The 24,560-nt window shown below is 49.3% G+C and overlaps 2 protein-coding genes across 2 annotated transcripts; both read right to left on the bottom strand.

Moving 5' to 3' along the window:
- Nucleotides 1-462: 462 nt before the first annotated feature.
- Nucleotides 463-11,366, bottom strand: LOC111140202 (GPN-loop GTPase 2). Its single transcript, XM_022492537.1, has 5 exons — nucleotides 10,724-11,366; nucleotides 9,993-10,149; nucleotides 7,405-7,565; nucleotides 6,273-6,403; nucleotides 463-2,580 (listed from the first exon to the last, which is right to left on the bottom strand). Exons 1-5 carry the CDS (start codon nucleotides 11,132-11,134, stop codon nucleotides 2,508-2,510), a joined length of 933 nt encoding a protein of 310 aa, XP_022348245.1. The 5' UTR covers nucleotides 11,135-11,366; the 3' UTR covers nucleotides 463-2,507.
- Nucleotides 11,367-11,393: 27 nt separating this feature from the next.
- On the bottom strand, nucleotides 11,394-18,921 carry LOC111140201 (G patch domain-containing protein 3). Its single transcript, XM_022492536.1, has 7 exons — nucleotides 18,486-18,921; nucleotides 16,549-16,970; nucleotides 14,652-14,826; nucleotides 14,312-14,371; nucleotides 12,998-13,119; nucleotides 12,752-12,879; nucleotides 11,394-12,257 (listed from the first exon to the last, which is right to left on the bottom strand). Exons 1-7 carry the CDS (start codon nucleotides 18,919-18,921, stop codon nucleotides 12,041-12,043), a joined length of 1,560 nt encoding a protein of 519 aa, XP_022348244.1. The 3' UTR covers nucleotides 11,394-12,040.
- Between the last annotated feature and the right edge of the window lie 5,639 nt (nucleotides 18,922-24,560).

Raw genomic sequence — 24,560 nt, 5'->3', positions numbered from 1 at the left:
ATGTAATCACAGCACTATTAACAATAGCAAAAAAATGGTAGTAATTTAGGTTAACCATGGGAGGCTGGATGGTGAACGTCATTGCCTCACCATGAAATATCATATAGACATTTAAAGGGTCTTTATGTTTTTTATTTTTTAAAATATTTTATTTATTTATTTGACAGAAATCACAAGTAGGCAGAGAGGCAGGCAGAGACAGAGGGAGAGGCAGGCTCCCCGCCGAGCAGAGAGCCTGATGCTGGGCTCGATCCCAGGACCCTGGGATCATGACCTGAGCCAAAGGCAGAGGCTTTAACCCACTGAGCCACCCAGGCGCCCCGTCTTTATGTTTTCAATTGCACGAAATAGGGTTAACTAAAAAAAGCAGGTTATAAAGCAAGTAGAACATATTCCCGTCATACAAATGCTATAGCTATCCCTTTGCACGTACAGAAAAGACCAAAAGAAAAACAAAAAATATCTTAAACATTTGAATAAAAAGTTTATTATAGATTACAAGTATTTTTGATTATTCATGTTATGGGATTATGGGTGACTTCATTTTCCAAGTTTTTTACTTTTCTATCAGGGAAGAAAAAAAAGAAATTTCAAGAATGGTTGCCCCCTGCCAGCCACATCGCAGGATTGTCTTTCTCGTGCCCGCTTCATGCTGTACAGACAGACCCAGGTGTCTCTTCTTTTCCACATTGTGCTGTCCCCTCCCCAGCATGGCAGAAAATCATTTTGCCATCAGTAGAAGGTGAACAGAGGTCCATCTACTGGAGGAGAAAAAAGCCTTGCCGTCACACCAAGGCCTGAAAATTAAGTTTTGGATGACTTCCATCTTCCCTGCTTCAAGACTATGGCAAATACATGCTGAGAGGGCTTGGCTACAAGGCCATAAAGTTCAAATGACACCTTCCTTCCAGCTGGCTTGCTTTGGTGAGAGCCAAGGTGACGGGGTGAGCGTCAGAAAACCTGACCACAGCTCTTGGTACTATGTTCAAAAACAGCACCCACCCTCTCAGCCTACCTGATGAGGGATTTGTCCAGCAACCTGGGCGTCGGGATTCCTGGGCTCAAGGCCCCACCGGTGACTCAGTCATCCCCAGGCTGTGCCTCCTGGCCTCAGTTTACCTGGCTTGCTCTGTTGATACTCCCCACCTACTGCAGGGTGTTAATAGGGGTGTGGTGCTTTGAACTTCTCAGATGAAAGAGGCTGGGGAAGCAGCACCTAGTTATTATCCCCTATCCAGCTGAGCGTGGGAGTGGAGGTCGCCTGCTTTCATATACACCCAGCTAGAGGAGCGTCCTCATGGCCCCTCACTTTTGCCTTCTGCTGTCTAATGCCACTTCGGAACAGATTTTCCTAAGTCGAATTCTCCAGTCGCCCAAACCACCAGTGACCTAGCATCCCTTTGATTGCTGATTCAGTAATACTCTACAGGTGTTTAAATTCTGTCTCCTGATGGGCTACAGGTCCTGTGGGAGAAGGGCTGTGGCTTCTCACTATCTAGAATTCACAATTAAGAAGTCAGCGAAGTGAACAATGAGATAGGCTGACCAAAGTTCAAACTCCTCATCTGTTTCCTCACTGTAAGATGAGGCTTCCTAATATTCTGTCTTGTCTCAATCTCCAGGAGTTGCTGTGAGAGCCCCATGAGAAGCATGTGTGTGGAAGCACTTTGTAAAATGCCAAGCCCTTCTCGAGTGTTAACAGGACCAACTGTCTGCAAATATGACTTCTGGCACAACCACCATCTGTCCCCTGCTGCCTCCAGGCTGTGGCTGCAAAAAAAAAAAAAAAAAAAAAAAAAAAAAAAAAGGCCTGGGATGCCACCTATTGGTCAAAAGTATGAACTGCACTCAACCAGTTACAAGAAGAGCAAAAGCAAACCAGTTTCAACTCCAAAGCCATGTTCATTTTTGCCACACTCCTCACGATGTCATGTTATATACTTAATATTTTTCTTTAAATAACTCACTTTTTATATACAATTTCAAAGTAAACCTTTAATCACTCATACAAATGGAGAACTAGTTAACACCTGCCAAAAAGGAATACAACCGTAAAATAAATACCATGAAGATGAAACGTTCAGATCTGCCAGAAGCGTTGCCTATGAAAGCTCAAGCTCGAGTATCACCAACTATTAACAAAATCGCACAACTGGAGTCCACATGTCAGGCCTCTAGCACAGTCTGCCCCGTATAAAGAAATGACTCTTTGAGGAAAGGTGGCATTCCCTCTCGTCCTGCCTCAGCTCTCTGGGCCTGGATGGTTGGAAAAAGTTTAAAGTTTCAAAAAGTAGAAAATAAACCGTTGTATTTGTAGCATGTTCCATCACAGGCCAAGTGGGGCCAGCACCAAATTCCTGGCAATAGCACTGAGAGCTCATGACCACTGAGGGGTGGTGGGTGCTCGGCTCTGGCTGGGAAGATCGCTCTCGGCTCTGCAGTCTGCTGAGCTGTCCGCTGTCATGTTCTCTGGCGCAGGGTTACGCCTCTTGACCTCCAGCTTGCTGCTACAGCTGCATGGCTTCCTGCTCCACGGACTGGTCAGAGGGTGCCAGGTACTTCTCCTGGATGCCCAGGGTACTGAGGGAGGCTGAGTCAAGGCTGGTAGTGCGGGGAAGGACGCGAACTGGTGGGGGCAGGATCTGACCTCTATGGATGCTGGCTCTCCAACCCCATCTGGCAAGGGGCTCCCACCCTCTCCCTTTCTCACCCTGATAGCTCCAGGGCTGGGTCTGAGAATCCCCTCGAAACATCCAGACCCAAATGCTCCTGTGTTTGCCTCTTCCCCACGTGTCGCTGAGGCTCAAAGGACCGGAGAGAGCACGAACCCTCTGGCTGTTAGAGCATGTGCTCTCCAGCCAGACCACTGAGGGTTTAAATCCTGATTTTGCCACTTCCTCTCTTCTTGTCCATAAAATGGAGTTGCTGTGAGGATCAAATGAGACAATGAATACAAAGTGCCTAGTACGGCGCCTGGCACACAGCACTGCTTAGTAAGGGTTTCTGACTTCTCTTCTGCTGTGGGAGGAAACTCAGAGGAGTGCAAAGATGACAACAAATTTCTGCTTGGACTATTGGGTACCTTCTACCTCTCTCTAGGACAGTGGGGAAGTGGAGCAGGAAGGCTACAAATCAGATTCACAAAGGGAAAGACTGTGACACTGCTGAGGACGCCCTGGGAGGCTGGCCGACCTGAGGTCTGGGTGTGCGTCTGAGCAGGAGATGGCTGTTGGCCGTGCTAGGCTGGCTCACCATGGCTTTTCTACTAGATGACTCCAGTGTCAGAAACTGAGGTTCTCCAACCAGGGAGACCGAGGTTTGAACTGTTCTTCCAACACATTCAGGGACAAGGCCTTGTACCTGTCACTCTCAGAGCCCCAACTGCCTCATCTGTAAGAAGGGACTGAATGAGGGGCGCGTGGGTGGCTCAGTCAGTTAAGTGTCTGCCTTGGGCTCAGGTCATGATCCCAGGATTCTGGGATCAAGCCCTGCATCGGGCTCCCTGCTCAGCAGTGAGTCTGTTTCTGCCTCTCCCTCTCCCCCTCTATCTGCTTGTTCTTTTTCTTTTTTTTTTTTTTAAAGATTTTATTTATTTATTTGACAGACAGAGATCACAAGCAGGCAGAGAGGCAGGCAGAGAGAGGGGGAAGCAGGCTCCCCACTGAGCAGAGAGCCCGATGCGGGGCTCGATCCCAGGACCCTGGGATCATGACCTGAGCCAAAGGCAGAGGCATCAACCCACTGAGCCACCCAGGTGCCCCTGCTTGTTCTTTTTCAAATAAATAAAATCTTAAAAGGGGGTGGAGGCGCTTAATGAGGTTTAAAAGGGATCCTACAAGCAGGGTACGTAGCGCACTGACTGAATGATGTTCAGGTTATAGTCCTTCTCTCCCCTCTCTTATGGATCCAGCCACCAAAATCCATCTCACCGCTACTCAAACTGACCTGCAACCCTCGCCCCTTCCCCTTTGCTTTTCCTCAGGAGGTAATACCATGTTCCCGTGCGAGTCGTCCCTGAGATCACTCAGGATGAGTGGAATCTGTCCTGCTCGATGTGCAATAATCTGAAATGTGCCTTGTCTCCAACCTGTAGTCCATGTGCCTGAGCGGGGCTCACGAAAACCTGCATCTGTCTGACCATCTGTCCGGCCCGATCTCTGCTCCTAGCCAAAGCCCCGTCCTGCCCACGAGTCATGCTGTTCTACTTGCAACCCCCCAGACATACCTCATCCCTTTGTAGATACAAAGGGATGCCTTTGTATCTACTGTTCTCTCTGCCTTGAATTCCCTTTCCCTCTTCATCAGCCTGGCTAACCCTCACCTGAAGACAACACAGCTCATGGGCCGCCCCCTCCACGAAGCCTTCTTTACCTACACCTACCCATTCCTTGGCAGAGCAGACTTTCCCCTCCTCTATACCAGTCCTTAATCATCTTATACATAGGGTGAAGTTGAACCTTAAGAAGATTAGGAGATGGGGGCGCCTGGGTGGCTCAGTGGGTTAAGCCGCTGCCTTCGGCTCAGGTCATGATCTCAGGGTCCTGGGATCGAGTCCCGCATCGGGCTCTCTGCTCAGCAGGGAGCCTGCTTCCCTCTCTCTCTCTCTCTCTGCCTGCCTCTCTGTCTACTTGTGATCTCTCTCTGTCAAATAAATAAATAAAAAATCTTAAAAAAAAAAAAAAAAGATTAGGAGATGGGGAAGAATCTAAAATTAGCACAAATGTGTATGGTTCAAAAATAGCCTTGAGGGGTGCCTGGGTGGCTCAGTGGGTTAAGCCTCTGCCTTTGGCTCAGGTCATGATCCCAGGGTCTTGGGATCGAGTCCTGCATGGGGCTCTCTGCTTCAGCAGGGAGCCTGCTCCCCCCCGACTGTCTCTCTGCCTGCCTCTCTGCCTACTTGTGGTCTCTGTCTGTCAAATAAATAAATAAAATCTTAAAAAGAAAAAAACTAGCCTTGAAAATTCCTTAAATCATCTATAAAAAAGTATACAGTTCTATAAATAGAATCCTGCACGATTAACACGTACAAATGCAGAAAGTAATGCACCGTGTGCAAAAACTCATGCCACTACTGGAACGGCCCCTTCTCTTTCTTGCTGAGCACATGCAGCTGCACTTGCCGACCGTAACTGCAAGTGTGAGGCAGCGACACAGCCCCTTCCTGGAGCCCTACATGCTCTACTGCCACTATTTACATGTGTCTGTTTCCCTGGGAGCTTGGTCTCCCACCTGTGAAGGGGCTGCCACAGATCCGTTAAGTACTGGCTGGCATTCTCTTCCTCCGTGCCCAGGACTCTGGAGCCCCCTTGTCACCAGCACGCCATGTAGGTGTCGAATATCTGAAATTATCCTAGCTGGCCTGCATGTCCCTGTCCTGCCTCCCACATGGCCTCCATGACCTGATAGGCACCTACACATGACATTAGCTCCACTCCAACGGTCACTAATACAACTCTACTTCTGAAGGTCCAGCTGCCTCCCAGACAGCTCTGGCTGTCCTCATGGTCCCCTCCAACATAGCCCATGGGCCAGGGCCCATCCCTTCCACCCATGTGACAAACCTGCCCTTTCCTCACCTTGGGGCCAACACAACCACCCATACCACTGTATTAGCTGGAAACCTGCGAGTCGAACTTCTGCTCTACCTCCATTCATCCCATAACCATCCTGTCGCCAACTCTGGTAGCCCATCTCCTTTTATCCAATTCACACCCATCTTTCCATTCTCACCACTCATGTTTCATCTATTCTCAACTACAGACTGTGAACATTTTCCTGCCCCCACTCACATCCCTTAAATGCAAATTCTGCACTTGGAACGACTTTTTAAAAATGTACGCCCGATCATGTCACACTGTGCAGTCCTATGATGCTGGTTCCCACTGCCCTCCCATGAGCTGACGTCCACACTCCTTGGCAGGGCACGCAAGCCCCCCGCTGCCAGCCCTCTACTGTCCCTGCACCCCTACATCCCCCTGTCCCTTTCCCAGTCAGGACGCCAAGCACAGAGGCCCTCGCATCTCTCCCGAATGACCACCGTCCTTTCATTTCTCGGCATCTGTACTTGCTGTCCCTTCTAATCAGTCTACCCTCCCTTATCCTCAGGTACAAGCAATACTGAAGCCTAAGGGATCAGCCTTTGCACCTGAGAGACAATCACCAGGGAGCCCAACTGGTCATCATGAATCAGTCATCAACAAGAGTAGATGTGGCCATTCCTGAGCCCCATGTCTCCCCTTGGCTGTGGCTAAGAGGCTACAGAGCAAGGATACGAGGAGAAATGGAAGTCGGCTCCCATGGCAGCAGACATCATGGCCTCTAGGCTTCGCTGTTCTTGGACCCCGAAGCAGTAGCCATTGGCTTTATCCACCGCCTGCAGGACCCGCTGGATACTCTCCTTGTCCTGGCCAGGGAAGGGAGAGACAGCTCTGTGAATGAAACAGGTGTGTGGAACTAAGGCCGTACCAAACCGCCTGCAGTCCCCAAACATCCCCCTTGACCTTGCTCACGAAGCCTCTGAACATAAGGCTCCTGCGCCTGGAGTAGCTTTCCGTGTCCCGGGAACCCTGGCTACATCCGAGCTTTCCTGTCCACCAACCCACCCAAATCGGAACAGGTAAGCTCCTCTCTGCACACCCACGGTCCCCTGGGGCTACCCTCTTATAGCTTGGATCCTACCAGCTTACTACTGACAAGTTATTAACTCATCTGCCTCCCCTCTTCGACTTTGTACCCCATGAGGTCAGGGACTTATTTATTAAGGTAATCCTTGGTGCCTGGCACAGTCCTTAGCTAACCGTAGCTAACCATACATATATGATGGATTTGCTCATGCTCAGAACAGTGTTATGAACAGTTCATACATCACATGATGGGAAGGAGATGAAAATAATGCACGTATGAGTCGTCAGCACGATGACAGAAAGCGCTCAATAAGGGACAGTTGTTATGACTAATATTGTACGCCTCACTTTCTCATTTTAGAGGAGAAAATTGTGGCATTAAGTAGAGAAGAGACAAGCTCACTCAAGTTCACATACAGGGGCTGGGCACTACTTGGTAAAGTCAACAGGCAGTTGCCCATCCTGAAGGAGGCTGAGAGACCTGTCTTAGGCCTTGGTTACCTCCCTTGCTGACGATTTTCTGAAATCACCCATTTTCGCACTAATGAGGGAACATGTGTTCAGAGAACCCAGCAAGACAGAATCGATAAGGCCAAACTCTGGCCCACCTTCTTTACTGGAATCTTGCCCATGAGAGCCACTCGTCGGAAAACCAAGGGGACTGAATGATAGTTAGACCCAGGATAAAGACCACTGTCAAAGCCTCCTGTTCCCCTGGGTTGGTGAGATCCCAGGCACTGTCAGAGCCCAGGCAATGGCTAAGCCTCTTAGTCCCCAGTACCTGAATGTTGAGAGGAATGAAGGAGACCAGACTGTAGTCTTCAATGAGCTGCACGAGTTTCTCATTGAGCTGACGATAGTGGCGGAAGAAAGGGTCAGAAGCCAGGTGGTCGAGCAGGTAGGAGAGGTCCAGGACCTCTGTGTAGTAGTCCAGGTTGAAAGCTAAGGAGAGAAATTGGGTGTTCAGGAGCAGCTGACATGAGGCTAAAAGATCCGAGGACAGGGACCATATTTCCTTTCTTCCTTTTGTCTTCATTCACTCATTCATTCATTCCTTCAGTCATTCAACAAATATTTTTTGAGGCTCTGAAATGAGCTTACTCATAAGAAAATACTTGGTTTTACCCATCGGCTCTGTCATTTCCTAGCTAGATGGGACTGATGTGAGGATTAAATGCTCTAAGTCCCAGTGTCTGGTACACACAAGCACTTGGTCCACGGTAATAAATAACAGGACTGAATGTGTCCCAAGCACAGTGCTGGGTCCCTGCCGCATGGAGCTCACGGTCAGGCAGTCACACCCCCAGGACCTGGCACATGCACCATAGGACTTGCAGGGCACTTCTGGTATAAATCACTTTCCCTTTCTGGGCCAGCTCCTTCTGAATGTAAAATGAGGATACCAGACTAGATGACTCCAAGTTCTAGGAATGTAAACTTCCTCTAAGAGAAGGAAAGCAGGCCTCCCTGCACTGTCCATTTCTGCTGGAAAACTCGAGCACTTGGGTTACTCAACTGGTTTGTCCCAGAACGAGGCGAGGCAATCAGGCCGTTGGATTGACTGACTCACTCCCTACACCCAACATGGGGCTCCAACTCACATCCCCAAGATCAGAGTCACATGCTCCTCCAGCTGAGCCAGCAAGGGGCCCCTCTGTCTCCCGTCTTCTAACCAGAAACTGTCACCCCTCTGCCTGCAAGGACCAACGTCCTGGGCATTCCGACAAACTTCCTGGATTGCCTGACAGGTACATTCTTCCCCACGAATTAAGCAATTGGGAGCCAGGGGCAGCTGGGTTTGGATTTCATCTCAGCTAACATACTAGCTGTGTGACTGACCTTGGGTTATTCATATAATGTCTCTGGGCCTCAATGGCCTCATCTGATTTTCACATCAGTCTCTTACGAGGATGATGGGCAAGAGTCAGAGGCAGAAAGGTTAAGGACCACCACGTAGCTATCTGGGCTGGAGGCCAGGAAGGTGGGTGGGGAGAGGGGCTTGGGAAGACTGCAAATCTAGGCATAGATAAAATTGGGCTTCGGGGCTCACCAAGAGATGAACCAGGACTCTGGGCTGAGGCAGGCCCTCCAAGTTGCTGGCATCCCTCCATGCCCTGACTGACAACCAGTGGGCCTCCCGGGACAACGCTCTGACATGTCATGATCCTAACAACCTTTCTTCCTGTTCACTGCTTGTCATTTCAGCTTTTCTTCTCCACGTTCCTTTGTGGCTGGAGATGCTATTTAGAGAACTGAGGCCCAGTAGTAGCTCAGCACACTAATTTTGCAGGAATAAAGTGGTGGCCATAAGGCCCCTAGGCAACTCCCCTGCCTCCCGCTTCTCCCTCAGTCTTTCCCACCCTGATAAAGGCACCTCTGTTTGTCCACTGGCTCAGACAGAAACCTGACAGTGATCCTTAATTCCTTGGTCTCCATGTCCAATCCACCAGGAAACCCTGTTTCTTTCTTTCTTTCTTTCTTTTTTTTTTTTTTAAGATTTTATTTATTTATTTGACAGAGAGAAACAGTGAGAGAGAGAACACAGGCAGGGGGAGTGGGAGAGGGAGAAGCAGGTTTCCCACTGAGCAGGGAGGCCAATGTGGGGCTCGATCCCAGGACCCTGGGATAGGACCTGAGCTGAAGATAGACGCCCAACGACTGAGCCACCCAGGTCCCCCTAAATCCTATTTCTTGAGTGAGTTTTGGACCAATCTACTTCTCTCCATTCTCACTACCACTGTTTAGACTGCTGCAAAAACCTCCTCAAGGATCTTTGTTTGCATTCTTGCTCATTTCAATTCATTCTCCACAAAACAGCCAAAATGACGTTCTTAGTTCATGCGATTTCCTTACTTGATATTCATCAATGGCTTTCCCTGGTGCTTCAACAGTATAGGTTCTGGCCCCTGTCCACCTCTCTGACCTCATTTCCTACCACCCGTCCCTGACTACTACCTCACTACCCTGAGTTTCCCCTCTCTGCCCTCCACTTTTTCCCGTTAACACAAACAGCTCTTTCCCTAAGGACCTTTCCTCCTACTGGTCCCTCCACCTAAAACAGTCTTGCCTTGGCAGGCTCCTTCACACCATTCGGGTCTCAGCTCAGGTAGCACTGCTCACTCCCCTCACAGCCAACCACTCATTTTATTTTAATTCCTTTGCAGTACATATCACCGACTATATAGCTCTCTTGTCCCCAAAGCCCGGAATAATCTCTGGCCCAGAGTGGCACAAAACGAACAGGCAGGAATCAGGACCTGCCTGTGGCTATGATAAATAAGCCATGCATGGTCCCTGGAGGCAGCTCTCGTCAGCTGAGATCTGTTTCACTCCTGACTCCCTGACTGCCCAGAAGAGGAGCCCTCTCACCCAGCTTCCCATAGTGCTCAATGAGGTCCATCTTGGAGAGGAGGTTGACATGGGGCAGCTCCACATGCAGCATGGTGGCCAGGGACGTACACAGTACGGAGATGAACTTGGCCGGGTCTGTGCAGTAATGAGAATCCACCAGGTGAACAGCAGTCAGCTGGAAAAGGAGGAAGAGACAGAGTGAAAGGTCTGGTGAAGCAGGAAACATCAGGGCCTATGTCTTTCCCCAAAGACGGGGGACTCCTGAGGACAGAGGGCAAGCCTTCCCCATCAGTGTCCTCCTGCTTCAGCTTCATTCGATAGCGACACTCATTTCCTTCTGCCAGGAGATAAGGAGCATTTTTCCTTACAAGATGCCTTGCACTGTGCCCCCCAGTGGGCAACTGGCTCAATTCTGATCGCACCTGACTCTATTTCATTTACTTTTGCCCAGCAAGTCACAACAACAATCACCATACCGCTTTCTACATAACGCCTTCCACACTTCCAATAATCCCAAGTTGGGTACTAGCACATCCATTCTGCAGATGAGAAAACTGAGGTTCAGAGAAAGAAACTGACTTACCCAGGTCCACACAGCGAGTCAGTGGCAGAGCCTGAATTCGAACTCACACCAGTTTTACTCCCAAGCAACTCGGCCCCTACCTCGCTGTGTGACATGGGGGCGTGGCATCTGTCCTCCCTCTCAGTTCCTCCATCTGCAAAAGGAGCCTGCTCGACCCAAGACGCACCCTGAGGTCCCACTGCGCCATCTGAGAGAAGATGCTGCGCAGGGCTCCGTGGTGCGTGCAGAGCTCCACCTGGCCCGGGCAGTCGAAGAGGAAGTAGTGGCCGCGGAGGGGATCTAGCTTGGCACGCAGCCAGTCCAGGTTGGCCTCCAGGTACTCCATGCAGTAGAGTAGGCCGCCGTTGGGCCCCAGTCGCAGCGCTTCCATCACGTCGCCCAGCCCCACCAGCTCGCCCACGTCCACGGCGCACTCGTAAGGCAGCCCCTCGTTGGCTGGGTCCAGGTTCACCACCGCCACGCGCCGGCCCAGCGCGCGCAGGAACTCACTCATGCCCAGGCAGTAAGTGGTCTTCCCAGAGCCGGGCGGGCCGATCACCGCCTGCCCAAAGGCCGTGGTCGGGGCGGCGCCAGCCATGGGCGGCACGCTGGCCCGTGCGGGGCAGATAAGCTCGGCAGAGACACGAGCCGAAGGAGACGGGATCCCCGGAGCGCACTTCGATGGGGATCGACGTAGATCCCCGGAGGAAGTGCGGGTACCCGCGCAGTGGAAGGGGACCAATGGCCCGGTACTAACCGGAGTAGCACCCGACTTCCGGACGACGTCGGAAACGGCGGGGCCCGGAGAGGAAGTCCCGCCCCCCGACGTTGGCGCAACTTGGCGTCGGGGTGCGTGACGACACGGGGCCTTCTACCCGAGCTGGGGGTGGTGCCTGCGTGCGGCGCTGGGATCGCGTGGGCGACTCTAACCCAGGTTTTCCCGACCGTCTCCCGGTCCAAATTGGAAGAAAAAAGGGAAATCCAGTAGTGAACTTATTTATTCTCCCGTTAGGTCGCAGACCGGGGCCACCTCCCGCGGCCTTGCCGCTGCCTGTGCCAGCCAGTTAGGGGAGGAGGCAAGGAGCGCCCACCCTAAGATCGTCTCTTCCAAGCACCACGAGTCCTCTCCTCTTCCAGGTCCATTCCATCCTCTTTCTGACCTTTATAGTGACACCCCGCCCCCACGACGAAGACTGTGCTGAGAACTTCAGTCAATACAGCTGTTCAAGGTACTGGGGGAGGCAACGTGGGCAAGCTCAAACAGGGACTGGGGTTAGGAAACCAATGAGAGGTCATTAAGCCCTAATAGGAAAAGAGGACGTTAGAGCTTTGGGGAAAAATGCTCTTGAGGTAGAGAGCCAGAAGGCAAGTTCAGAATAAAGCACCTGAACATGCTGCACAGATTGCTGCTCCCCAAGTTCTTTAGGCTGTGGTCGGAGATAAGGCCAAGGCAGAGAGCTGCCCCTGTGCAGTTATGAGTGATATAAGAAAGGCCCGGAAACTGTCACTCAGGCTCTGAAGGCTTGTCCAAGGCACAGCTGGAACTCCTCACAAAGGTCATATCTGGTCGAAACTTCATGCTGGTGGGTGGTTGGCGTCGCAGCAGTGACTCCCCCTGGTCTTGAGGTAGGGGCTCATCATAGATGGTGGAGATGAGCCCCAAGCCAGTTCCACGGGGCCTCTTCAGTTGCCCAAATGGCTGTAGCTTCTCTCCATGGTACCTGCATTAATAAGGGCTCACAGTGAGAGGGCTGCTCTCAAACTCTTTATTAGGTTGGGAAAGGGCAGAGAAGCAGCTCTTAAATGGCTGGTTTGTTCCAAAGACAGAGCCTTTAAATCTGAATCTTTGCTCTTCAGCCTCCTTTATCTATTCAATGACAGTGCCGGCAACCTAGGGTTTCACATACTGCTTTCATTTAAAATAGTACACAGAGTTTAGAAAAACTGTCACCATTCTGTGACTTATAAGCACTCCCTAACAGCAATCATCAAGTCCAAACTCCTCAGACCATGGGGTATGACTGCCCTAAAGATCAATGATCCTGTCAAGCCTTAGGGCTTGGTCTTAAAAAGAAAAAAAAAAGTGCCAGACCTAGGTTTTCCTTTTAATTCTGCTTTGAAATTCATCCCCTCAGATGGAAGAAGTTAGGGGGAAACCAGGATATAGATGAAAGGCTAGCTGGGTCCCCCAGAGAAGTCCCTGGGTCATACTCACCCCAATCCACGCTTGCATCTAGGGTGCTGGCCATCACTATCCAGGGCCTCAGGCACCCCTGAACACTGGCTCCCCAGACCCTGGCCCTCAGCCCAGCCCTGCCGCTCCATCACCTTCCGTCCAATGCCCTGTGCAGGGAAGAGAGAAGACTCAAGAGTATGGGGCTCCTTGTTGGGGGTGGAGGGGAGGAGGAATGGGGACAGAGAAGGAATACAGAGGGGTCAATGGGCTAGGCACAGTGCTCACCTTGGTGTGGCGCTCAAAGGTGCCCACTTGGCATCTGATCACAGAGTCATCCTCCTGGCCATCACGGAGTCTTCTTTCCAGACGCATTTGGACAGAGTCTCGGGCATCTTTGTCGCCACCATCTGAGGAAGTAGAACTCAGTTTGCAGAAGGGCCTCTCTCAGCAGAGAGAGGGGGGGAAATAATCAGGTTTCTAGGACCTCCTCACAAGATTTACATATTTGTCTTTAGGGTTTTTTATTACTTTTCATTTTTTTTAAGATTTTATTTATTTATTTGACACAGAGAAAGAGATCACAAGTAGGCAGAGAGGCAGGCAGAGGGGGTGGAGGAAGCAGGCTTCCCACTGAGCAGAGAGCCCGATGCGGGGCTTGATTCCAGAACCCTGAGATCATGACCTGAGCCAAAGGCGGAGGCTTAACCCACTGAGCCACCCAGGCACCCCTTACTTTTTAAAAAAAAATTATTTATTTAAGAAAGAACACAAGCAGGGGGAGGGGTAGAGGGAGAGGGACAAGAAGACTCCCTGCTGAGCAGGGAGCCCAGCTCAAGACTCAGTCCCAGGACCCTGGGATCATGACCTGAGCCGAGGGCAGGCATTCAAATGAGCCACCCAGAAGCCCCTGGTGTTTTATTATTTTATTATTATTTCTCTCATTAACTGGGAGCTCACCAAGAGTAGGAACCCTGGCTTTCCCATCTTACAGATGAGGAAACTACTGCACAAAAGTTATAGAGCCGGGGCGCCTGGGTGGCTCAGTGGGTTAAAGCCTCTGCCTTCGGCTCGGGTCATGATCTCGGCGTTCTGGGATCAAGCCCCGCATAGGGCTCTCTGCTCGGCGGAGAGTCTGCTTCCCCCTCCCTCTCTCTCTCTGTCTGCCTCTCTACTTGTGGTCTCTGTCTGTCAAATGAATAAATTAAAAAAAAAAAAAAAAAAAGTTATAGAGCCAAAAGATGAGAAGTGGAATTAGAACCCAGATCTTCCCCTCCCACCGTCACCCCAGGTCATTTTTGGTGATTCCAGAATCTAAACTCTTAACCAGAGCTCCTGACCCTCCCACTCTACCAGGGTCTGCCCATCAGAACCAGAGCGCCCTGAGGGCTGACTCCACAGAAAAAAGAAAAAAAAAAAGCTCTGCCCACAAGCAGCACTTAATGCACACAGGTGGAGATGTTTGAAGAGAGGAACCCTCTCAGTGGGCAGCCCCAAGGGAACTGGTCCTTTCTCAGCCTCTGCTCAGCAGGCCTGGTAAGTGTCACTGCAAGGCCAGGGCACCAGTCCCCCGTCCCTGTATTGCAATCCCCGGCCCAGTACCTGTGTCGTAGTACACACTCATGTCCACGTCCCAGTCATCGGCTGTCTGTTCATCAAAGTCTGCAGATAAAAAGCATTAAACAGAGTAAGCGAAGGACTCACAGTTCTGTTGAGAGTTAAATCTAAACTTAGACCTGTGTTCTAGAACTTGGAGCTTTTCACTGATTTTTAAATCTCTCCTCTGGGGTGGGGGTCATTTTTTCTCCACTGATCCCCCACCCCTAAAAAGGAATGATGGGTAAGGCTGTTCACTAGCCCTTTATCAGGCCTCACTGCCAGAAAACCCACCATGTGGAATGGAGAACCCTGACTGAATGGATCAGGGATCAGCCAGCATTACCTCCTTCTTCCTCCTGCCAGAACTGAGCGTCTGTGTAGAACACCAGGCCAGAGCCGCCCTTCTCCCACTTCAGCTCAATCTCCTCCTCAAAGAGCCGCTCGGTGGTGCGCTCCTGCCCGGTCACGTCCTCGTGCAGTGCTTCGTGACGCTCCCACTCCTCACCCCGGTCATCATCCTGGGAGAAGGCAGGGAGAGGTGACCTGCCTGTCCAGCCTCCTGGCCTCAAGCCCGCAAGGGAGGCAGCTCAGGGCCCAGGAAGTCTGTGAGACAGGCGCTGAGCCCATTCTTCCAAATTTCTCTTAGAAGCAGTGCATATTTGGCCCCTGAGGCCTTGCCCAACACATTTCTCCATCCCTTGTGTCTCAGCATACCTGGCACTTTCCTCCAAGCCTGACTCCCTCTTAACCTCTGTGCTTTCAGCCATGTTGTTCCACCTGCTGGAAACAGCTGCTCTCCTCTCCCACTACTTTCTCTTCTTCGCCTGGTAAATCCTCATCCTTCAGGTTCTACAGTCCTACACGAAGCCCCCACACCGAGGCCCACAGCATTCTTGCCAGCCTCCAAACTCTTCAGTCTGGAGGTAATTGGCAAGAACTGTTTGGGCCTCTATACATTACATCATAACAACTAACACCTGTTGTCTACTGTGTGTTGGGCCTTTCTCATAACTTAGTTCCTTTGATCACCCCAACAACGCTGTGAGGTGAGTACCATCATTCCTGTTCTACAAATGAGGAGACCTGGATTCAGAGGAGTAAAGTGATTTGCCTACGATGGTTCACCATGAGAGTGGCAGAGCCAGCGTTCAAACCCAGGTCATCATACCATACAGCCTTTCCTGATGCTGCTGCTTGCCTCTTTCAAGGCAGGAAATGGATCTTGGAATGTCTCTGGAATCCTGCACTAGCCTGTGCACAGCTGCTCATCTAGACGTGCAGAATGATAGGATGACTCCTGGCTTGAAATCTTGGGGGCCCCTGTCTAGTTAAAACTCCCAAGAGTCCTCAGGGATCACTGCTGCAGAGCAGGTGCTGGGGACCAGTCCAGACAGTCTATACCAAGGATGTTAGCAACTCTGGGCTGGCAACTTTGAAGACGTAGATGACTTTTTTTTTTTTAACCCAGAGTATGCACACCAAAAGGTTTCCCCAAAAAAGCACACCTTTCCTGGTTTTATGGATGAACAACTGAGTTTGGAGAAAGAGGTAGAAGAAATGGCTATTTCATTGATAAAATTAGAGTGGAGGCTAGTGTCCAAGCCACAGACTCAGGGTCAGAAAATAGAGGTGACTTCTCAGCCACATACTGAAAGCACACAGATGTTAGACAAGCAGCAAAGGGGGCCAAGTTCACATCCCAGCTCTGCCTCTACTTCCTTACATGACTTTTATCTCTTGGATCACACATTTCCATTTATGAAATGGACGCTCCGGGGGCGCCTGGGTGACTCAGTAGGTTAAAGCCTCTGCCTTTGGCTCAGGTCATGATCCCAGAGTCCTGGGATCAAGCCCCGAGTCGGGCTCTCTGCTCAGCAGGGAGCCTGCTTCCTCCCTCTCTCTCTCTCTGCCTGCCTCTCTGCCTACTTGTGATCTCTGTCAAATAAATAAATAAAATCTTAAAAAAAAAAAAAAGTACGCTCCTCACATTCCTTCTATGTGGAATGCAAAGACGACCCCTTTGAGCATATTCTGATAAAAACTCTGGCCCCTCTCCTCGAAGAAGTGCATATTTGCAATGTAAATGCAATTTTATGTTCAATGTCGGAGTTCTAACTCTCTGGAACCCTCCTAAGAAGCCTGCACGTTTAGAACTATTGTAATATACAACTGAAGAGTGATAGTGTTAAAGCTTTAGCCTCTAAGCTGCCAGCAAAGACAGGGTAGCTCACTGTACTCACATCATCTGAGTGTGACTCTTCCTCCTCCTTTTCCCCTTCCTCCTCGGGCTCTCCATGGGAGCAGGCTGGTACGTCTGCTAGGCAAGTTCCCTGGGGTATTTCTTCGCCTTCAGCCGTATACACAAGCTCTTCCTGCTCCACGGTCTCTGAGTCCTCATACTTGAATGGTACATTGCCATAGCGCCGGGAAGAACCTGTCTTGGGGAACTGGAGCTGCAGCTGGGTGATGATCCGTGGTGGTAGGCGGCAGGCTCGGATTAACTCCAGAAAGACCCGCAGAGGAGTCCCCACGTTCCCATTGGGCATCAGCACTGGTGGGTTCAGCTCTGGCAGTTGCCTCAGATCGGCCAGAGTGAAGGCTTCACTCTTAGCTTTCCGACTCTGCAGCTCCTTCCGGGTTTTGAAAGGAAAGGAGCCCAAACCTTGGAAAGCAGAGGAAGGAAGAGCTCTTGAAACCTAGAAGCCTCCAGCAACACTTGAGCCAGAAATCTGTTCAACTGTTTTAGGCTAATGATCTTTCTCCCTTTCAGACTTCTCCAGAGTAACTTCCTCCATTCCCTGACCAGAACCACCTAATAATTTCATGCCATTTCTCATCACCTCAGCTGAGCACACAAGTTTCTTTCAGATCTGGTTCCTGTTGACTTTTTGATTCTCAACTGCCACCAGCCCCACTCCCTCCACATTCTCATATCATGTGCTTCAACCACACCAAACAATTTAACATGCCCTGAAAGTTCCATGGACTTTCACATCTTTCTGTGTCTGCAAATGCCATTTACTTTAAACACCGTTCCTTCCTACAAACTCCTGTTTCTCTTTCAGATCCAGGTGAAAAGCCACATTTCCTAATCCCTCTAGATCAGTTTCTCCCTTCCCTGTCATCCCTCAACACTTGGTAATAAAGAGCATAGGCTCTGGAACAATATGCCTGGGTTTGTATTGTGACTCTGCCACTTCCTAGCTCTGTAACCTTGGGCAGGTAACAGAATTTAAGTACCCTTCAGTATCCTCACCTATAAAATGGGTAGTAACAACAACTCCGACCTTATAGGATTGCCGCAAGGAGTCAGTAAGAAAATGAAAGGCTTAGAACAGTGCCTAGTAAGTACACAGGAAGTGTTCAGTAAATGTTAGCAATTAGAATGGCATCTTTGTGACAATTACCTTTTTACAAATCTGTCTTCCTCTCTGAATCCTGAGCACACACTGTGTCTAACTGTTCTCTGCACAGTTGCTACAGTCACACTAAGTGTAGCATATAAGCTTGATTTGTTGAATGAATGAATGAATTAGAAGACTCCGAAGTGTTTCCTGTTACCCCATCAAAGTGATTTCCCATGAAAATGGGAGTGTCCAGAGACAAGAGATTGTCTTTTCATTTGCGTCTTCTCAAGACAAGGCTGGATAGGAAGCAACGAAGAATACAATAAAGACAGAAAATAAGGGACGCCTGGGTGCCTAAATCGGTTAAGAGTCTGCCTTCGGTTAGGGTTGTGATCTTGGGGTTCTGGGGTCGAGCCCCGCATCGCCTCCTTGCTTGGCGGGGAGCCTGCTTCTCTCTCTGCCTGCCACTCTCCCTTCTTGAGCACGCGCGCGCTCTCTGACAAAATATTTTGATAAATGACAGTAAGAGGATTAGAAACCTCATTTCCTTTTCTTCCTTCCGTGTCAGTGGAATATCAACCTCTCAGATAAAGGTTGTCAGAAGTAATCTAATATATTGGAAAATGAAGGATCATCCCATTAGACCTCTTACCGTTCTTTCCCCTGTAAGTTAGACTAACGTGCAGTTGAGTCTGAGGCTCTGTTCAGAAATGACCTAAACTCTTAAAAAGTCTGATAACCAGAGACCTGACTTATCCCCGTCATCCCTCAAGAAAGGTGTCTCTGTTTCAGGGCGGGTAGGCTCAGTCTATTATCTTTCCCACGCGTACCTGATGCCTCAGTAGGTAGCCGCAGTCTGCGGATCAAACAACGACCCGGCAGCCAAGTTCCCTGAGAATCCAGCCACCGGCGGCCCGAGTACATGCGAAGAAGCTGCTGAGCTTGAGTTGCCCCCCGTACCGAGATGACGCAGCAGCAAGTGAGGGTCTGGGCGGGAGCACAGTCCGGAGTGGAGAGAGCGTGGGCATCGGTGACCGAACTCTGGGCGAGAACCTGGCCGACAGGAGTTAGGGCAGACTCGGGAAGAGCCTGGGAAGGACCCCGCTCAGGCCGATGTCGGTAGTGGAAACACAGGAAGCCACAGCCGCGCTGTTCCCGGAACTGGCTAAAGTAGCTCCGGAGATGGGCCGAGCGCAAACACGCGGGAATACCGCTCACTATTAAGTAAATTGCTGCCTCCTCCGCCGCCTCGCTGGGCACCGCCATCTTAGCCTGTCACATGATCGGCTGGAACTAACTCTCGCGAGAATATGACAAGTGGCGCTGCGGTCTCTTCTGTACGACGTTGAGTAACCCGTGATTAGTTGGGCGGGTCGTGGTCGAGGAGCAGAGAAGTTTGGGGGTGAGTCGTTCGGGTCGCTCTCCGGCAGGGAGAAGCCAACGATGATGAGAACACTCACCTGAGAAATGGGTTTACAGATCTCTTTTATAAGGCGTTAGTGGTGATAAAATCAGAAAGCTGCGGGAGAGGCAGGTTTTTTTTTAAGGTTTTTGGTTATTGGGGATTTCCCACACCTAATCTCAGCTTTCTCCGCTCAGAGCCTGTTCAGTTGTTCATCCACTTATTCTTCCAAAGCATATTCATGCCTTCCCACAAATCTCTAAGGAAAAGATAATTCTATTGAAAAGTGGACCGAAGACACTTCACAGAAAAGAGCCTCAATCTCATTGATAATAAATGAAATGCAGTGAGACCCACTTAACCTACATCAGACTGGCGAAAAATTTTAAATCCTCAAGTGTCTGTGACAGTGTAGAACAACTAGATCTCCCGTATACTGTTGTGGAGTGTAAGCTAGAACAAATACTCTGGAAAAGAATTTGATATTACCCGGTAGAAGTGAAGCTACCCACATCCACTGACCCAGCAATTCCACTACCATGTATATACTTAAAAGAAATTCTTGCATATATCTCTGTATTGGCAATATTAAATTTCTCGCTGCCCTGTGATACGGGGGAAGAGCGAAGGTTAAGAAACTCCATCCCACTCTTTTGTGTTCGGGAGCACAGCTTACAGCAAAGAAACACGCTCCTTTATATGACTTAGATAAAACTCATGGGTGCCCCCTTGTTTACCTATGTCAAGGCTAGCAACAGACTCCAAATTCCAGTTCTTTGCCTTGTAAACGCTTAGATGAACTGCTTGTCCCCACTGATCAATCAGAGCAAAATGCTTGCTAACCAAACTTTGGTTAAGCTTTTCTCCTTCCCCTAGGTCCCTGAACTTTGCCTCCCCTACCCACCCCCCAAGTTTGAGCCAGCACACAACCCCTCCTGAGAATAGGCTGGCTTCAGGGTAAAACATTTTCTGATCTACTGTCCTGTCATGCCACTCCTGGTCATCCCACTTCCTCACATCCCGTTTTTTTCTAGCCTTGTTTACTCTTCTTATGAATGATGGACTCCTTTTGCTGAACCCTTGAAGGTGCAGGTAGTTCTCACAGTCCCATTGCAAGAGCTTCTTTCTCCCTTTCAATAGTTCCTTTCCTGTCTTGCAATAATCATTTAAAATGAAGTCTCTCTTTACTGAGTCCAGATTTGTTTTTTATTTGACAATACATATGAATATTTGTAGCTAAATTGTTCGCAAGAGCAAAAAATCGGCTTTTAGTACTGTTCAGCAGGAATATAATGTTGAGGGGAACTAAGTCAGAAAATGGAATTATTTATATGAAAAGTTCAAAAATACAAACAAAAGTGTTTCTTGGAGATACTTAAGTAAATATGCATTAAAATCATAAAGAGGGGCCCCTGGGTGGCTCAGTTGTTAAGCATCTGCCTTCTGCTCAGTTCATGATCCTTGGGTCCTGGGATCGAGCCGCACATGGGGCTCCCTGCTCGGCCGGAAGCCTGCTTCTCTTTCTCCCACTACCCGTGCTTGTGTTCCTGCTCTCGCTACCTCTCTTTCTGTCAAATAAATAAAATCTTCTTTAAAAATAATAAAATAGGGGCGCCTGGGTGGCTCAGTGGGTTAAGCCACTGCCTTCAGCTCAGGTCATGATCTCAGGGTGCTGGGATCGAGTCCCACATCGGGCTGTCTGCTCAGCAGGGAGCCTGCTTCCCTCTCTCTCTCTCTCTGCCTGCCTCTCTGCCTACTTGTGATCTCTCTCTGTCAAATAAATAAATAAAATCTTAAAAAAAATAAATAAAAATAATAAAATAAAATCATAAATAAAAGGAAATGATTAACCCCAAATTCAGGGTAATCATTACCTTTGGGAGGAGGTGATAGATTTAGAAAAGGACTTCAAAGTTGATGGGACATGATGAGGGTTCATTGTACTGTTATTCTTTACACTTAGTATATTTTATAAATGTTATTTTCTCTTACTCAATTTTAATGAAACATCTTAAAAGGGAAAATAACTCATTTCCAAAAGCAATAAAGCAAGTGTTCATTTGGTGTTGATCACATATATACACCTATTTGGGAAAGAAAAAAATAAAAACTGTTTTAATGAAAGTCTGGGTATTTGCAGATAGGATTGTTATACATATCTAGATTTTAAAATCTGCTGAGGCAAGTGTAAATTGACACAACTACTTCAGAAAATTTGGCAAGATCTACTTAAGTTGAGCATACCTTCTATGACCTGGTAATTCCAGTTCTTGTTATATAACAACATATCTGGAAACATCTGTGTGCCAAAAGATGTGCAGGAATAATCCTAACAATATTATTTGATTAACCAAATGGTCATTGGCACTATCCTGGGTAAATGAATTGTGATGTAATGGGATACTTTACAGCAATGAAAATGAATAGGTCAGAATGAATCTGACACAACATTAAGTGAAAGACAAAAGAGTTCATGCTCTATATGATTCCATTTATATAAAGTTTAAGACAAATAATCTTTCTTATGTTGGAAATCGGGGATAGTGACACCATTTCAGGAGGAAGGAGAGGGTGGTGATGGGGAGCGTTTCTGGGGTGTTGCTAAAGCTCTATTTCTTGATCTGGGTGGTGGTTACGGCAAGGTGTTCATTTTGTGATAACTCATTAAGCTGTACATGTATGATTTGTGTACTTTTCTGTTCATCAGACAGAAAAGGTTGAATTAAAACTATATTTTGAAAAGTCTGAAAATAGAAAAATAAGTGTTTTACAGCACACAAGCTGTGTGCTCTGAAAAAGCTGTTAGCTGACCCAAGAAGTTATGCACTTAGGGTTCCACACAATTGCCATTGTGGGCCTAATTTTCCAGAACCTTGCATTGATGCTCGATATGTAGGAGACTCAGAAAATTGCCATTGATTTTGAATGACTACTCCTGGCACCGATGTGGGGATGTGCTGTTGGGTGTGGCTGGGGATTGTTAGCTGGTTATTGTTTGGTATGACCCTCAATGACCCACCAGGAATGAGTGATTTCCCCTTGTTAACCCCGATTCCCCTGAGACTTAGCCTTGTTGCCTCCAGCAGCTTCACTGGGCTTGCCTTTCTCTGTGGCCTTGTTCTGGGACATGGTGCCTGTCTACCTTTCCAGGCCCATCTCTTGCTGCTCTGGGCCCAAGTTGCCCCAGGCCATTTGCAGTTAGCTGAACACCCTTGCTCTCTGTCATCTCGGTGTCTTTGCACCTCTCATTCCCTCTATGTGGAATGCCCATCCCTTGGTTGCCCGGCGAACCCCTATTCATTCTCTTTAGCTCAGAGCAGTGACCACGGGCTGAAGCATTCTTCCCACCTCCAGGCAGATTTAATCATTCCCTCTTCTGAGCTCCTGCTCTCTCCAAACATCCCTCTATCACGGTTCTGATTGCTCTGGGTTGCACTTCCTTCTGTGTCTCTCTCTGCCACAGACAGGATGTTCAGTGAAGGCAGGAGCTAAATCTTGGTATTTTGAGTCTCTTAGCATCCAGCACAGAGTCTGGTACAAGTGGTCATCAAGAGAGATGTTGAATGATGGCATGAATGGATGGATGGATGGATGGTAGGTGTTGTCTTTTTGCTGGCATCAGAGGTTCTAGGAAACCCAAAGCCAGGGTGTGTTGGCCAAGGCACCCGGACTGCTTATTAAGCAGTCGATGATTAGGCTAATGAAGGTAGGGATAACGGCGATAATAAAATGATACCCAAAGCTGAGCCCTTTCCTGATTCCTAGTGAGTCATCCCTGGCTGGGCCTGAGGATAGGGATCATGGCTGAGAGGGCAGATGGTCAGTACACAGTGGCTGAGGTGGCTCCAGACAGCCTGATCCTGGCCGTGGCTCATGCCAGCCTGTGCTGGTGAGCCTGGCCTCCACAGTCACACAAGTCTGAGTTCAAATCTCGGCACAGGTAGTGATCGGTCCAGACACTGAGTAAGTTGCATACACTGTCAGAGCCTGTTTCCTCCTCTACCCTCTCTGGCTGATGAGGCACAGTTCCCACTTCTAAGCTGCTGTTAATGGAGACACAGTCCCCCACTTTTGTCTCACAGAGAAAGCATCCGTTTTCCTATAGTATTATAACTCTCTCTTTAGTTTTGCTAGATTTCTCTTGATCTTCCTTGCAGAAAGTTTGGATAGGGCACAGGGAGTGACAGGAGATACAGATGAGAAGCAGAAGTGTAGCTCCCCAACCATGTGAAGGGGACAGGGAAGAAGTTTGCAAAGGAGCAAGGCAGTGCTAATCAGGGAAGCTCTTGAGATGATGGAAACATTAGATAAGTTGAGGGGAAAGGCTGGGGTGGGTAGTGGAGAGGAGCACTTTCTAGTGGCTGTTCAAGGTAGGGGGAGGGAAGGGGTGAGGGGCAGGAAGATTCAGCCTCAGGTTCAGAGAGGTGCAACAGTACACTAATGGGGGCGGTTAGTGAAGGAACATAAAAGAATGACCTGAAACCCCCGAATCCCCTGGATTTGGTTCCTCTGGAGAGACAAGGCAGCTGCTCTTGGAAGAGTTCCCTCCTGCATCTGCGTGGTGAGATGGGCAGTGTGTGTCCAAGTGCTGACAAGGGCAGGCAGGGAGAGGGGCCTGAGGGCCTGAGCTCTGAGTCTGGGAGGGCTGGCAGAAGGTTAGGGGGCTGAAGACAGCAAGGTCTGCTCTGGGCTTTAAAGGATGCTTCTATTTGGGACTTTGATTACCTCCTGGCTTGGGGGAGCTGTTGAACAGGGAATGGCCTGTCTGAGAGGAGGGTAGACGTTGGGGTCACTATGGAGAAAGGGGGTGATTGGTTAGTTGAGGCCCCAAATGCCAAGCAGAACAGTCTGGTCTGGATTAGCAGGCTCTGGGTAGACCCTGAAGATGTGGAGACATCGGTCGGCTTACATTGGGGGCCCCTTTTCTTTCTCTTGTGACATACAGAAAATGGAAAACATGCCCCAGTATGAGGGTGTCCCCATATTGTGTGCCCTGCCCTTGGGCATAGGGATGGGTGTGTGAACATCTGGCTTCCGTGCGGGTGGCTATTGTCATGTGTGTGGGTTTGCTGTATGTCACTGGGTGCGTGTATCTTGGCTGTGCATTTCCATGCTGCGTGTGGGTGGATGGTGGGTCTTTTTTATGGGTCTGTGTAAGTGTGTCTGACTTGTATGTCTTGACGTGTGTGTGTGTGTGTGTAGGATGGAGAGAGAGAGTTGTAGGTCTGAGTTGTGTGTGTCTTTGTTGTGTGGTGTGAGCTGTATGTTTCTGTCACTCTGGTGTCTGAGTGGTGAGTTGCTGATTGGGTAAGGGACAGGGGTGCCCTTGCTGCTGGCACGAGGGCATTGTCCTATCCTGGGGGCCTTCAGAAGAGTCCTGAATGACAACTCTTCGACTGTAGTCCCTGAGTGAATGACCTCGCATTGAGCAATAATTAACTTGGCCCCATGAAGAGGATCCAAACTGGTGGTGACGGGGGTGGGACTGATATGGGCAGGGGCC

The sequence above is a fragment of the Enhydra lutris genome, unplaced genomic scaffold (genome assembly GCF_002288905.1).
Source record: "Enhydra lutris kenyoni isolate GAN:26980312 unplaced genomic scaffold, ASM228890v2 scaffoldscaffold245, whole genome shotgun sequence".
NCBI classification, from domain to species: Eukaryota; Metazoa; Chordata; class Mammalia; order Carnivora; family Mustelidae; genus Enhydra; species Enhydra lutris.
Note: the sequence above shows the minus strand (reverse complement) of the source record. Positions and strands in the feature narration are given on the sequence as shown.